General features: G+C 54.4%; 1 protein-coding gene across 1 annotated transcript; it reads left to right on the forward strand.

The window, feature by feature from the left end:
• Positions 1-1,560: 1,560 nt before the first annotated feature.
• On the forward strand, positions 1,561-13,686 carry LOC135895731 (C-type lectin-like). Its single transcript, XM_065423878.1, has 5 exons — positions 1,561-1,627; positions 2,902-2,996; positions 5,890-6,030; positions 8,381-8,495; positions 13,619-13,686. Exons 1-5 carry the CDS (start codon positions 1,561-1,563, stop codon positions 13,684-13,686), a joined length of 486 nt encoding a protein of 161 aa, XP_065279950.1.
• Positions 13,687-14,765: the final 1,079 nt, after the last annotated feature.

Here is a 14,765-nt window from a genome sequence, read left to right on the forward strand (position 1 = left end):
TTCTCTCAATGGGTCAGTTGTATAGCTGATGGTCCTTAATGAGCCATCAAGCAGGCTAGGCAGAGCTGATGCCAAATTGTCTGGGGTGTCACCCAGAAGCATAGCTCAAGTTTGAAATACAGACAGTATAGAGCCAATATTCATAACTTCAACTACAAAATTGATACACACATATAGACAGCATAATCCTAACCAGTAAACCATAACCTTGTCTTAGACACTTATTTGACCTCCTTTATAAAAGATTTGGTGTCACTACAGGACCCTGGTTGCAACAATGATCTATACGGTCCCAGTTCATGTCAATAATGTCACAGCTCATAAGAAGCAAACAGGATCTTTTTCGGGGAAAAGGCAATATGCTGCATTTATTGGAAATTCAACAATTAGCATATGCATTCATTCATACACACACACTGTCCCGCCAGTCGATGTTATAGTTAACAGTCCAGAGTCCGGATCAATCTAGTGGCCAGCTAGGTTGATCACTAGTAGGGAGGAGCCAGGTTCTGTCAGTCATGACATGATGCTCTGGGGAAGGCTTGGCAGGACGAACCCAAAGTTTCATGGCAAGGCCCCCTGTTTATAGAGTGATTTTCCTTCATTAGGTCCAATGAGTTTTGCACTGTCATGCTGTAATCAATTGTTTGACGAGTGCTTGTTTTCTCAAATTATCCTTCTCATCCTTTATCTTGTTCTTTCATGAAGTCACTCAGGGAGTTATCCCATGCTGCGTTTGTTCACAGCTATCTTGTCCCCACTGATAGGTGCCTGTCTCATCTTCAGACTCGTCAATCTGCCCTCCTCTGACATTTCAATAGGGGCGTGTTGCAATCTCCTGGCGCCTTTGCGTCTGTCCTCGGTTTCTCCCTAGGGCCGGTGATGGCCTTCACACTTATCTTCTAACACACACTTTCCTCATTCACACACAAAACAGAATTGATTTACACAGAACAGTTGAACAGGAACATCAAATTGCAATGTAAGAGAAAAACAATCATTGCATTCTTTTACTTATTTTAAAATGCTAAACCTACAACAAAGTGGTGACCCTAAAGGTCTGTCATTGCCTTGAAATCAGCTTCAGACACAGATTCTGGCTGATGCGTCTCTACCAATGGCCCATTAAGCCCATTCCTTTCTGCTTTCAGAAAGGGTGGCTGGCAGGATATGGTCAAATCACACACCAATATATTTAATACATGCTATATTATTATCTTATTATTCTTTATCCTTCATTCTAAATGATACAAAATACAAACATAAAATCCTACTACTACACAGGCTAATGGGCCCTTGGGAACCAGCCCAGGGAGATGGGCCCCGGACAGCTCCCCTGCCCCACGGGGGACTACGAGTTGGGTCCTCTGGGGCTTCGGGATGGGATCCCTCTCGCTGCCCTTCCAGTCCTGCCAGCCCCTTCAGCAAACAGCCCAGCTCTGGAGAGCATCCCCCAGGAAATGCCCCATGGGGGGAGGGGAGGGGTGTCACTCCAGGGGGATGTCTCAGGCTCTCGTGGCCCATCTCCTTGTGTGTTTTCTCCCCAGGGGAAGCGAGAAGATGGGGCCAGTCGCCTACTTCAGCCTCTGCCTCCTCGGCTGCCTGATCTATAACCCCTCACTGGCAGGTGAGTCCCTGCCCGGCCCTCGGAGCTGAAGCCCCCAGAGGCTGGTTCCCATGATGGGAATTGGGAAGTGAATTAATTTCCCTCGTCACTCCCAGAGCCACTGCCCGTCTCCTGCTGCTTGGGGTCACTGCCCTGGGGAGAGCCCAGGCCCTGCAGCCCCTCCCCAGGGAGCGGATGAGAGAAGGTGGATGAAAGGCCCCCCAGGGTTGGCTCTTCCCATGAGGATTGGGTGGGGCCAGTCCCTGGGCAATGGGCGCTCAGCCCCCGTCAGCTACAGGCTCCCATCCCACCCTCCCGTGTTCCCTTCCCAATGGTCCCTCTCCAAGGGCAGGTCATGGCTCTGCTCTAGCCCTGACTTCTCCCCCATCCGGCCTCTGATCCCGGCTGGGCTGCCCCATTCCCTGCACACTGTGCCTTTCTCCTCCAGACTGTCCCATTCCCTCCCCCTGCTGGGATACGGCTCTGCCCCATCCCTCTGTGCCCCCAGCGCTGAGAAGGGCAGTGCCTGCACAGTGTTCCCCTCCCCTCTGCCCCAGCCCCACAGATCCCTGCTATTCCCCCTCTTTATGCCCCATCTCCCTGGGCACCTCTCTCCCTTCCCTCCTCCTTCAACCCCCCAGATTCTTCCACCCAGAACTGGGCCCCATGCTACCGATTTCCTCTCTGCTCCCATGTGTGCCAACCCTAATGCTTCCCCAGCTTCACCCCTTGGTCCTGGCTGTTCCCTTCCCCTTCCCACACCCTCCCCTACCAGCTTCCCTGGCCCCACTGTCCCGCATGGCCCAAGGGGAGACGGGGAGGAGCTCAGGGTGGCAGGAATTCCCTCTGCCCGAGGGCTACAGCTGAATGGGGGCCACTGTGGCTGGCAGCTCCATATTTCCCCACTTCCCAGAGCTTGGAGTCCATGGGGCTCCCTGGGGCAGGGGCAGGGGCAGGGGCAGGGGCAGGGAGGGTCTATCAGCCACCCCACAGTCACTGGCTCCTTCCTCCCCCCAGGGAGCCATGGGAAAGGAGCCCCTGCCCCATTCAAACCCAGAGTCCCTGCCCGGCTGGGATCCCTGCTCAGGGCTGGGTTCCAGGGGCCCCGTTCTGCCGATGTGGGGTCTGGGCAAACCCAGCTTCTTCCTTCAGCGCCAGGGCCTGGAGGGTCCTGCCAGCCAGACACAGCCCCAAACGGGATCCTTATTCGTGCTAATGAGAAAGCCACGACTCTGCCTCTGAAACAGCCTCTAACCTGTCCCCACCATTGCCCCCAGCCCCCTCTCTCTCAGCAGGGGCACAGGCTGGGCCCTGTCCCAGGGGCTGGCTACTCTTCCAAGGCAACTGCTATGGATACTTCCCCCAAGGGAAAACCTGGCTAGAGGCTGAGGTGAGAGGCGGAGGGGGGGGGGGTTTGGAAGCAGCGGGGCTCAGGGGTGCTGGGCTGGGCCGGAGGCTGGGGGGATGGGGCGGTTTAGGTTCGGTATCAGAGTCAGTGAGCTGGGCTGGGCTGGGGAATCTGCTCCGGTGGGAGGGGTGGGAGCCCAGGGCTGGCACATTTCACACTGCCCCAGACAGAGCCCTGGGAACAGGCTGTGAGGGAACAACCTGCCCTGGCCAGGCTGGGGAGCAGAATACAAGGTAAACGTACCTCCCGGTGGGGCACGATCTCCTCTGGACCCAACGCGCTTGTCATGCGCTGTGTCTGCCAGGGACGGACTGGACCCAGGTGGGGTCATGTCTCCATCTAGACCGGCTCAGGGAGGGCCTGCTCCTTACTCGGCGTTACCAGAGCAGCTCCAGTGGCAGGGCTGTGCTAAGGTTTGTGGCTGGCTGGCATGTGGCCAGGGACTCTCTGCACAGGACCTGATGGGGGGCTGGAGCCCCGTGTAATGCTGTGTGGTGCGCAGGGTGCACATGAATGTGACCAAGGGGCTGGGAATTCCCTGTGCTTGTGCTCAGGGGGGTTTGTGGTTTCTGTCGTCTCCGCTCTGTCGTTCCCCTGCAATGCTGTTTAGTGCTTTGGCCTGTAGCTATTGTGGGAGCAGTTGCTCCAGGTCGGCATAGAACAGCGGCAGGTCACAGACCCAGTACCCAGCAGGGCTGTGTCTGGAGCATGGGGACAGGGCAAGGCCATCTGTGGGGACCTCAGCTAGGAGCCAGGGAAGGCTTCCTCTCCTCATGGAGCTGGGGGAGGGGAAAGCCCGTTAGCAGGAGTGCCCAGCTGGGCAGGCGCCTCCCCAGAGGCACCTATTATGCTAAACCCTGTCTGCGTCTCTATGGGAAGCTGGGCCTGGAAGGAGGGACAGTCAGAAATCTTCTGGCTTTCCTGCAAGTCTCCCTCTGTGAGGCAGGTTTTCCAGACCTCATGTCGTTCTTGGAACTCTCTTCTGAACGCTCTTGTAACGATGCTGGTTCTGGCGGGACCCAACTGAGAGTGCCAATTCAGGACAAATTGCTTAAAACAGGGCAGTTACAGCCCAAGGCTGGGGTTTTTTCACCTCTAAGGCAAACCAAACCAGCCAGACTAACAGGACTCTGGTCTCACCCCACTGGCTAACCACAAGTCACACAAGCAATTCCCTTAGACACTCCAGTTTCCCCGTATCACCACCAGTGCCACTCGATATGGGGACAAATGGTTATGAAAACCAATACCCCAATAAAAGAAAAAGGTTCTCCTGATCCCAAAGGATCAAGCCCCAGACCCCGGTCAATATACAAATCAGATCTTACCCACAAATCACGCTGTTGCCAATCCTTTAGAATCTAAAATCTAAAGGTTTATTCATAAAAGGAAAAGGATATAGATGAGAGTTAGAATTGGTTAAATGGAATCAATTACACACACAGGAATGGCAAAGTTCTTGGTTCAGGCTTGTAGCAGTGATGGAATAAACTGCAGGTTCAAATCAAGTCTCTGGAACATCCCCAGCTGGGATGGGTCATCAGTCCTTTGTTCAAAGCTTCAGCTTGTAGCAAAGTTCCTCCAGAGGTATGAAGCAGGATTGAAGACAAGATGGAGATGAGGCATCAGCCTTTTATAGTCTTTTCCAGGTGTAAGAACACCTCTTTGTTCTGTGGAAAATAACAGCAAAATGAAGTGAGGTTCTTCACATCTGAAGAAGTGAGGTTTTTACCCACGAAAGCTTATGCCCAAATAAATCTGTTAGTCTTTAAGGTGTCACCAGACTCCTTGTTCTACCTAGGGAGGTAGTGGAGTCTCCTTCCTTGGAGGTTTTTAAGGCCCGGCTTGACAAAGCCCTGGCTGGGATGATTTAGTTGGGAATTGGTCCTGCTTTGAGCAGGGGGTTGGACTAGATGACCTCCTGAGGTCCCTTCCAACCCTGATATTCTATGATTCTATAATTCTAACAGCAAAATGGACTCTGGAGTCACATGGGCAAGTCCCTGCATACTTTGCTGAGTTACAAGGCGTATCTGCCTTCTCTCAATGGGTCAATTGTGTAGCTGATGGTCCTTAATGGGCCATCAAGCAGGCTAGGCAGAGCTAACACCAACTTGTCTGGGGAGTCACCCAGAAGCATAGCACAAGTTTGAAACACAGACAGTATAGAGCCAATATTCATAACTTCAACTATGAAAATGATACACACATAACCAGCAAATCATAACCTTGTCTTAGACACCTCATTTAACCCCCTTTATACAAGATTTGGTGCCACTACAGGACCCTAGTTGCAGCCATGTTCTATATGGTCCCAGTTTAAGTCAATAACGTGACACCTCTCCAATTTGTTAATGGCCTGTCTGAGGGAGACCCCAGACCGGGACATGGTGCCCAGTGCTGGTCTCACTAGTGCCGTATACGTGTAACACCCCCTCCCTGCTCCAACCCCACAGCCCTGTGCTTGCACGTTCAAGGCTCACACCTGCCCTCTTGTGCGGCACGGCACTGAGAGCTCCCATTCAGCTGGCTGTGGCCATGACCCCTCAGTGCTTTTCAGTCCCGGCTCCCAGGCTACATCCCCCGGCTGTCAGTGCAGCCGGCTGCCTTGGTTCCTGGCCGTGAGACCCTGCATTTAGCTGTATTAACGCACACGGGGATCAAGTCAGCCCAGTTCTCCGTGCGATCCCGATCCCTGCATAGCCCTGACGTGTCCGGCTCTATTTACCGCTCCAGCAATCTCACTGTCACCGGCAGCCTTCACCCGCACTGGTTTTGTATTGTCTCCCAGATCCCTGAGACAGAGACTGAATAGCCCTGGGCCGAGAACAGACCCTGATCCCTGTTTAACTGGCTTTGTTTCTTCTTGGCCCAGGCTAAGTGCCAGGACCTCGGGCACAGGACCCATCTCACCTCCATTCACAGTGCTGGAGAAATAAATATGATGGCCCATTACATCAAGCAGTACCGGAAAAGTTACTTTTTTGCCTGGATCGGACTGTTCGATTTTGAGCAGGTGAGTGCCCGGTGCCCGCTCTGCCTCTGGCAGCCCCTCCCCAGGCCCCTGGGCTCTGTGTCTCTGCTCAGTGAGGTTGTTGTTTGGGGCGGGGGTGCCACTAGAGCAGGATTTCCATGGGAACGGGGTGAAAAGGGGCTGTAACCGCCTGTGTTTTCAGTTACAGGGTCGATCCCCAGCGCCCGGTGCAGAGTATAAACTGCTGGTATTAATATTCACATTCGTTACACTAGCGCCCAGGGACCCACCACACCGGCCCATTGTGCTCACACCGTACACGCCCGGCACGAGAGCCAGCCCCGCCCCACACAGACGAGACGTCTAGACGAGGGCTCGGGGAAAGGGGCAGCCCCACGGGCAGAGCGACCAATGCGAGGGCACAGAGCCCTGGGAGTGCTGTCGCTCTGTGTGTATTCGTCCTCAGGGTGGGCTTAGGGGGGGGGGGGTCACCTGGCCAGAGGCGCTTCAGCTCCAGGCCTGTAGGGGGAGCCCCGGTGGGTCCTGATACCCACCTGACACAGGCTCAGGAAAGGGCAGTGACTGGGGCTGGCAGGAACAGGGAGGTTTCAGATACCCCCGCGCTACAGAGGCTTAATCACTTACAGCTCAAAGTGAGCCACCGCGGCTCTTGTTTGGCCCCTGGGCCAGTCCAGTCGCCAGTCAGGGCTCTGCAGGCCAGTGCCTGGGGGTCGGGGTGGGGCTCTCCAGTCCAGTCTCTAGTCCAGCAAAGAGGCTCGTTTCCAGGACAGGCTCATTAGTGTCTCTTCCTGGGGCCCTGCTCAGCAGCTGCTGCTCCCCCATGGACTCGGGGCAGGACGCCGGCGGGGATACTGTGTGTGGTCGTGTGTGTGACATGGGACTTGCACAGGGATGGCGCGGACTCCTGCACGAGGCTCCCTCCAGCCGACAGGCTGTCGTCACTTGCTAAACACGCCCGACTGCTCTTGGCTCCTCACTTCTCACCGTGATAAAATGCCAGAGACAGAGACCTCCTGGGTCACGTCGCAGCCTTTCACCCCTCGGGGGGTCAACTGAGCCTGGGGCAGCGTCAGCCTCTGCCCCTCGGCAGCTCCCCCTGCACCTGCCCACTGAGGAGCTGCCCAACGAGGGACACGGCCCCGTACAAAACCCTGGGGAATTAATAACCCAGAACTCCCTTCAGGGACAGGGAAGGGGGGGATCAGGACCCACCCGAATCCCTGAACACACGGACAGAACAAGGGGATTGTCGCCAACATTCCCGGCTCCTTCCCATCGGCTGAAGTGCTGGCAGCCCACTCCAGGCACATACGGCGTCTGCTTCCCTCCCCAGCAAACAGCCCAAGGGAACACACGATAGAGGCGGGGCCGTGGGCAGTCAGGCCTAATGGTCGGAGCAGGAGCAGGAAGCGGATCCAATACAAGGGTCAGAGCCGGAGTCAGGAATTAATAGCCAAGCCGAGGGTCAGAGCCAGGAGGGGACCCAGGCGGCACATCAAGGGTCAGAGCCGGAGCCCAGGGTCGGGGTAAGGAAGCCGGGACCAGGAGCAAGCTGAGGTGGCCAGGACGGAGCAGGAGCAAGGCTGGGAAACCAGCAGGAGCAGGAGGAGGAGCAGGGCTGGAGCAGGACAGGAGCCCGGCGAGGAGCAGCAGCACAGGGAGGATCGCGGCCGTGGCATGAACACACTGAGCAGCCAGAGAGCTGCTGGGCTAAGAGCCGGCCAGCTGCCCTTCCGGCCCAGGCAGGGGGTGCAGTCAGGCGGGTGGCCTGCGGCCGGCTGGCTGCACTGGCTGGGTTGCCAGGTGACTAATTCTGCTGCAGCCCCTGATCCCCGACAGTGCGAACCCCAGCTTCATCCAGCGCCCCCGTCCCCCAGACCTACCGCCGTGATCTCTGCAGCGGGGAGCAGAGTAACTCCCCTGTGGATGGGCTTTGGGAGCGTCGTCGCCTGGGTCTGTGCACACGAGAGAGAACGGGGGCAGCAGCGTGGGGCTGCGGGACAGCGCGTGGGATGACGCTGCAGGTGCTGCCTGTCGGGCTGGGCTGGAGATGGACGTGGAACCTGAGGGCAGGTCGGGGTGCGCTCCCCTCGGCGATGTGGGGGTGGCAGGAGCAGGGGGTGCCGGAGACTCTCCCTTCACTTGCTGTTTTCATGCTTCCGAAGGCTTGGGCTGGTCCTGGTGTAACTTCAGCTGCCAGTAAACGTAGCCCTGGTTGTCAGCGCTGACATTTCATAGCAATGATCAGTGTCTCCAGAGTCACTGGGCAGCCTCTGCCCGTGCCCTGCCCATGGCCCCTCGGCTCCGGGGCACGTCTCTAGCTGCGTAACCTTGGGTTTTACAGGGGCTCTGCTCTCCTTTGTCTCTGCAGGATCGAGACTGGAGATGGTCAGATGATTCTTCATTCAACTTAAGAGCTTGGGATAAGGGGCAACCCAATAATCTGACAGGAGACGAGCACTGCACAGTGTTATTTTACGATACAGGTAAGCAGGCGGCTCAGACCCCCATGGACCTACCACCCTGGCAGCGCTCTGACCACACAAGTCCTGAGATACGATCCGGGCTGGCCCCAGCGCGCTCTGGAGTGCAGATCCTTGCTCCTCTCTCTTCCCTGCCCCATGCTGGGAGGGCAGTCAGGAGAGACCCCCTTGTCTGACCTGGTAAAGCTCCTACTTACCAGATCCCCAGTGTCAGTTTACATGTCTGCTCCAGTGACAGGCAGGAGAGACACACACACACACGCGCGCACACACACACACACACACACACACACACACACACACACACACACACACACACACACAGACAGACAGACAGACAGACAGACGGGGACTCTGCTGAGCTGTTAAAGGTTGATGGCTCTGAGTCGCTGTTGCACCCCTACTCCACTGCACCAGGGTGTCGATCAGGCTGAACTGTGCAAACACTGATCCACACAATGATGTGGGGACGGGAGCTGCATTTGGCCCCCTCGGGGGGTCGTGTAGCTCACAACATTCACACACACGCCGGCTGCTTGTGAAAGTGCTGCCCAGTCTCGGAACGTTCACACAATGAACACGAATGACTGTTCCTATGGAAACTGGCCCTGGGAGGAGATCGTTAGGAAAAGTTCCAGCCAGGGAGCAGAACCTGCAGGAGGCGGTGTAAGTGATTCGGCATTCACGGTACCAGCAGGGAGGGAAAGAAGTTCTGAACGGCCCAGCCAGCAACAGCGACTAGCCAGTGTTGGTGGATAACGAGGGGTCGCTTTGCAGACAGGCTGTGAACAGGAGAGGGGCGAAATTCACAACAAATCCCCTGCCTGGCCCTGATCATTGGGAGCTGTATCTGTGTGGGGCCTGCAGTGCCAGTGGCTGTGGGGAGCAAGGGGCAGGGCCGGGGCTCTCAGACCAATTCCATTTATCTTGGGTTGCCAGGCATCCGGTTTTCGACTGGAACAGCAGGTCGAAAAGTGACCCTGGTGACCCTGGGCCATTATAAGTCTGGTTGGCAGTGCAGCGGGGCTAAGGCAGGCTCCCTGGCTCTGCGCGGCTCCCAGAACCGGCCGGCATGTCCAGCTCCTAGGCACAGCTGTGATTAGGGAAGCTCCACATGCTTCCCCCGCCCCCAGAGCCAGCTCTGCAGCTCCCATTGGCTGGGAACCCCAGCCAATGGGAGCTGCGGGTGCAGTGCCTGTGGGCGTGGGCATCGCGCACCACGCAGAGCCACCTGGCCGCACCTCCGCCTAGGGGCCGGGCATGCCGGCTGCTTTCGGGAGCCGTGTGGAGCCAGGGCAGGAGGGAGCCCGACTTAGCCCCCCTGCACTGCCAACCTGGAGCCGCCTGAGGTAAGTGCCACCCACCCGGAGCCCGCACCCTGGACCTGCTCCCGCACCCCAACCCCCTGCCCCAGATCAGAACCCCGTCCTGCACCCAAACGCCCTCTCAGAGCCCACACCCTGCATCCCCTCCTGCACCCAACCCCCTGCCCCAGCCCGGAGCCCCCTCCTGCACCCCAAACCCTTCATCCTCGGCCCCACCCCAGAGCTCACACACCCAGCCAGAGCTTTCACCCCCTCCCTCACCCCACTCCCCTGCCCAGAGCCCCCTCCTGCACACTGAACCCCACATTTCTGTCCCTAAACCAGAGCCCGCAGCCCCAGATGGAGACCTCACCCCCTCCTGCACCCCAACCCCCTGCCCCAGCCCCATGAAATTGAATGAGGGTGGGGGAGAGCAGGCGACAGGGTAGGGCCTAAGAGAAGGGGTGGGGCAGGGGCAGGGTTGGACCTTGGGGATGGGGTGGGGAAGGGGTGTTCGGTTTTGTGCGATTAGAAAGTTGGCAACCCTACATTTATCACTGGGACCAGCCTGATCCAGCCCTAGCCAGGTGTGTTAGACAGTGACACACAACAGTAACAAGCCACCAATTACCCACTGGGCTCATAGTAGTCAATTAACCTTGAACTAAAACATTAATTATTTGTTAATTTTATAAACTATTTGCAAATTACACCCAACAACTATGTTAAAGGGAAATGAAAGTCCCCACGTTGAGGAAGTGCCAGGTTATTCTGCCCATGTAACCTTAACGGAGCCCCTGGTACATGTGCATCATGATACAGTCTTGAGTTACAGGCTCAGTGTCCGTCAGGCCTGATGCCGGCAGATGGGCACAGCCAGGGACAGGGATAGAGTCAAACAGCAGCAGAAACCCGCACCCAAGGGAACGGGGCACTGAGACCGGCCTATACCCCCCGCGGAGCTCCCTGCTGGCCCTGGGGTGCTGCTGAGGGGCAGAGCCCACCCAGCCCAGCCCCAGGACTGTCCTTCCCTGGGCGCTCTCTGGGCTGACTAAGCAGGAATACTACTGCCAGGCAGCCCTCGGTCACGGACACAGACACCCCCAGTGCAGAGGGGTAACGGTGTCTGAGGGAGGAACGTGCTGCTCCGCGCACAGCAGGCCGGTAACACTGACTCCTGGGACAGGGACACATCCCCTCTGCATGGCGGCTGAGCCCTGCCTGGGACAGATGTTCCCATGGGTGTAGCCAGACCCAGGTGGGCAGGGCATGGAGGGGGCCTGGCTCACTCAGCAGGGACGGAGGCAGCAGCTCAGTTCCTGAGCGGGTGCCCCCAGTCCCGGGGCAGGGCTCTCGCTCTCTCCTCGGCCCTCTGGCTGGGGTGGGGGGCACGTGGGGTGGGGGAGGTAGGAGCAGTAGCACGTGGAGCAGGCGTCTCCCTTTTCACACTGAGCCTCGGCCTCTCTTTGCAGGATGGGGCTGCCCCAATCTGGGGTTCATGGGTGGAGTTTTGGGAGGAGCAGGCAGAGTGAGTGTGTGGAGGAGACAGTTCTGCTGCTCCCAGCTTGTGCCCCTGAGGCAGGGAGTCAGAATTTTGGTCATAAACAGGGGGATTCACAGGGGATTAAGATAAGAAAGGGCTGTTAGGATGTTTCCTAAAGTTAAATGATCTGTTCCAAGCTTGGTGCACTGAGAAAGTCAGTAGCCTAAATGATAGAGAATAACTGTAGGTTTTTCTACAATGGTTTCAATTGCTGTATTCAAGGGGTGGTAACAATGTTACTAATATCTTTCTTTGAGAAGATAACTGATTTTTTAGACAAAGGAAATATAATAGATCTAATCTACCTCGATGTCAGTTAGGCAGTTAGTGGATACAGTTCCACACGAGAAATTATCAGTTAAATTGGAGAAGATGGGGATTAATCTGAGAACGGAATGGTGGATAAGGAACTGGTGAAAGGGGAGCCTACAGTGGGTCATACTGAAAGGTGAACTGTCAGGCTGGAGGGAGGTTATTAGAGAAGTTCCTTAGGGATTGGTCCTGGTACCAATCTTATTTAACATTTTTAAAATGTATTATAATGTTTTTATTACTGACTTTGGCACAAAAAATGGGAGTGTGCTAATAACATTTGTCGATAACACAATGTTGGGGGTATTGCCAATACGGAGGAGGACTGGAATATCATATAAGAAGATCTGGATGATCTTGTAAACTGGACATTAAAGACTAATGTCTTTAAACTGGGTCGTTAGTGAACACAGCTTGTAGGTGATTGCACTGATTTTAATATACTGAAATTCATGATAATGTAATTATGTCATTCATAACAATTTTATCATTATTAAAATAGTAAAGATACCAATGATAGGCAGATTCAATAACTAGAATATGAAAGAAATGTATAAGTATGCTGAAAATAGCCTCCCAAAACTGGCAGAGTGATCCCCCCCCCCCCCAAACATACAAACCTCTTCAAAAGCACCCACCGGCAAAAACAAGTCAGCGCCTATGATCTGAGGAATGGAAAACCTTCCTTATGGGAGGAGATTCAAAGAGCTCGGCTTGTTTAGCCTAACCAAAAGAAGGCTGAGGGGAGAGACGAGCGCTCTCTATAAACACATCACAGGGATAAATACCAGGGAGGGAGAGGAGTTATTTAAGTTAAGCACCAGTGTGGACCCAAGAACAAATGGATATAAACTGGTCATCAACAAGTTTAGGCTTGAAATTAAGTGAAGGTTTCTAACCATCAGAGGAGTGAAGTTCTGGAGCAGCCTCCAAGAGGAGCAGTGGGGGGGAAAAACCTAACTGGCTTCTGGACTGAGCTTGATAAGTTTATGGAGGGGATGGTGTGACAGGACTGCCTGCAATGGTGTGTGGCCGAACAGTGGCTGCCTGTAGCAAAAATCCCCAACGGCCAGAGACAGGACACTAGAAGCGAAGGGCTCTGCATTACTACAGAGAATTCTTTCCCAGGTGTTTGCCTGGCAGGTCCTGCCCACATGCTCAGGGTCTAACTGATCACCATATTTGGGGTCAGGAAGGAATTTTCCCCTGGGTCAGATTGGTAGAGACTGTGGGGGTTTTCACGTTCTTCTGCAGCATGGGGCACGGGTCACCGGCAGGTTTAAACTAGTGTAAATGGTGAATTCTCTGTAACTTGAAGTCATTAAACCATGATTTGAGCACTTCAGTAACTCACCCAGAGGTTAGAGGTCTATTACAGGAGTGGGTGGGTGAAGATCTGTGGCCTGCGGTGTGCAGGAGGTCAGACTAGATGATCACAATGGTCCCTTTGGACATTAGGAAGAGTATCTGAGTAAGAATAGACATTACAATCTTAAACCTAACTTGCCACAAGAGGTCAGAATGTGTTAGTATTAGAGCTGAGTGGGTCTAATGTTTATTACATTTTCTTTCTTGATATAGGATTTAGATACAATGCTCCTGTCAGATAATTTCTAAGTTATCTGCCAAAAAAACAAAACAAAAAACCCTAGCATTTTCAGTTAAAGTTGCCCGTCCCCCCAAAATCTGAAATGGTGCCACTGTGGGCAGGCAAGAAATCCTTCCCCGCTCCCCCATGCACAGGGACGTTGGCCTGACAGGAGCTCCCTCCCTCCACAAACTTAGAAGCCAAACTACGCCTAAGCTGGGGCGCTTAGGTCTCTATCCCACCCTCCTCTTCCTTGGGTCCCATGCACAGGAGCTGGGATCTTCTCTGAGGGGCAGAGAATGGGGTGGGGCAGGGGTCCTGTATGGCCCAGCCTGCCCAACCACAGAACCACAGGGGTCATTTCTGTTTTTCTTTCTAGGTTTTCCGAAATGGCACGATTATCCCTGTGACACCAAATTCTCTTTCATTTGTAAGCGCAAAGCCTAAGGGAGGCAGGTCGCCTGCACCTGGGGTCTCCCAACACCTGGGCTGTGAGTGAATCGGGTCCGTCCCTGTCAAGGCTGTATCCCTACTTTGAACTTTAGGGTACAAATGTAGGGGCCTGCATGAAAACTGCTAAGCTTATCTACCAGCTTAGCTCTGGTCCCGCTGCCACCATTCTCGATGGATTCCCTCCCTGGGAAGCCTTGAGAAACCTTTCACCAATTCCCTGGTGAATACAGATCCAAACTGCTTGGATCTTAAACAAGGAGAGATTGACCCTTCCCCCCTCCTTCCTTTCACCAACTCCTGGTGAATACAGATCCAAACCCCCTTTGGATCTTAAAACAAGGAGAAATCAATCAGGTTCTTAAAAAGAAGGCTTTTAATTAAAGCAAAAGGTAAAAATCATCTCTGCAAAATCAGTATGGAAAATAACTTTACAGGGTAATCAAACTTAAAGAGCTCAGAGGAATCCCCTCTGTCTTAGGTTCAAAGTATAGCAAACAAGATAAGCACTCTGGTAAAAGGTACATTTACAAGTTGAGAAAACAAAGTAAATCTAAGACGCCTTGCCTGGCTTTTACTTACAATTTTGAAATAAGAGAGACTTGTTTAGAAAGATGGGGAGAACCTGGATTGATGTCTGGTCCCTCTCAGTCCCAAGAGCGAACAACCCCTTAAACAAAGGACACACACAAAAGCCTTTCCCCCCCCCAAGATTTGAAAGTATCTTGTCCCCTTATTGGTCCTCTGGGTCAGGTGTCAGCCAGGTTACCCGAGCTTCTTAACCCTTTACAGGTAAAAGGATTTTAGAGTCTCTGACCAGGAGGGACTTTAGTGCTGTACACAGTATGGCTGTCACCCTTCCCTTTATAGTTATGACAGTCCCGCTCTCCTGGGAGACCAGATCCTGTGTCCCCGGCTGCAAAGTCCCTTCTGTAAAGCATCGCTGTGTTACGCTGTGTCACTCCTGCTCTGCTCTGCCCCCTTCTCTCCCTGTCACACCCACGCTCTGCTCTTCTCAGCAATCTCAGCACAGTGACGTGATAATAAACTTTCCCTCGAGCATTCAGCTCAGTGCA

The sequence above is a fragment of the Emys orbicularis genome, chromosome 1 (genome assembly GCF_028017835.1).
Source record: "Emys orbicularis isolate rEmyOrb1 chromosome 1, rEmyOrb1.hap1, whole genome shotgun sequence".
In the NCBI taxonomy this organism is placed as follows: Eukaryota; Metazoa; Chordata; order Testudines; family Emydidae; genus Emys; species Emys orbicularis.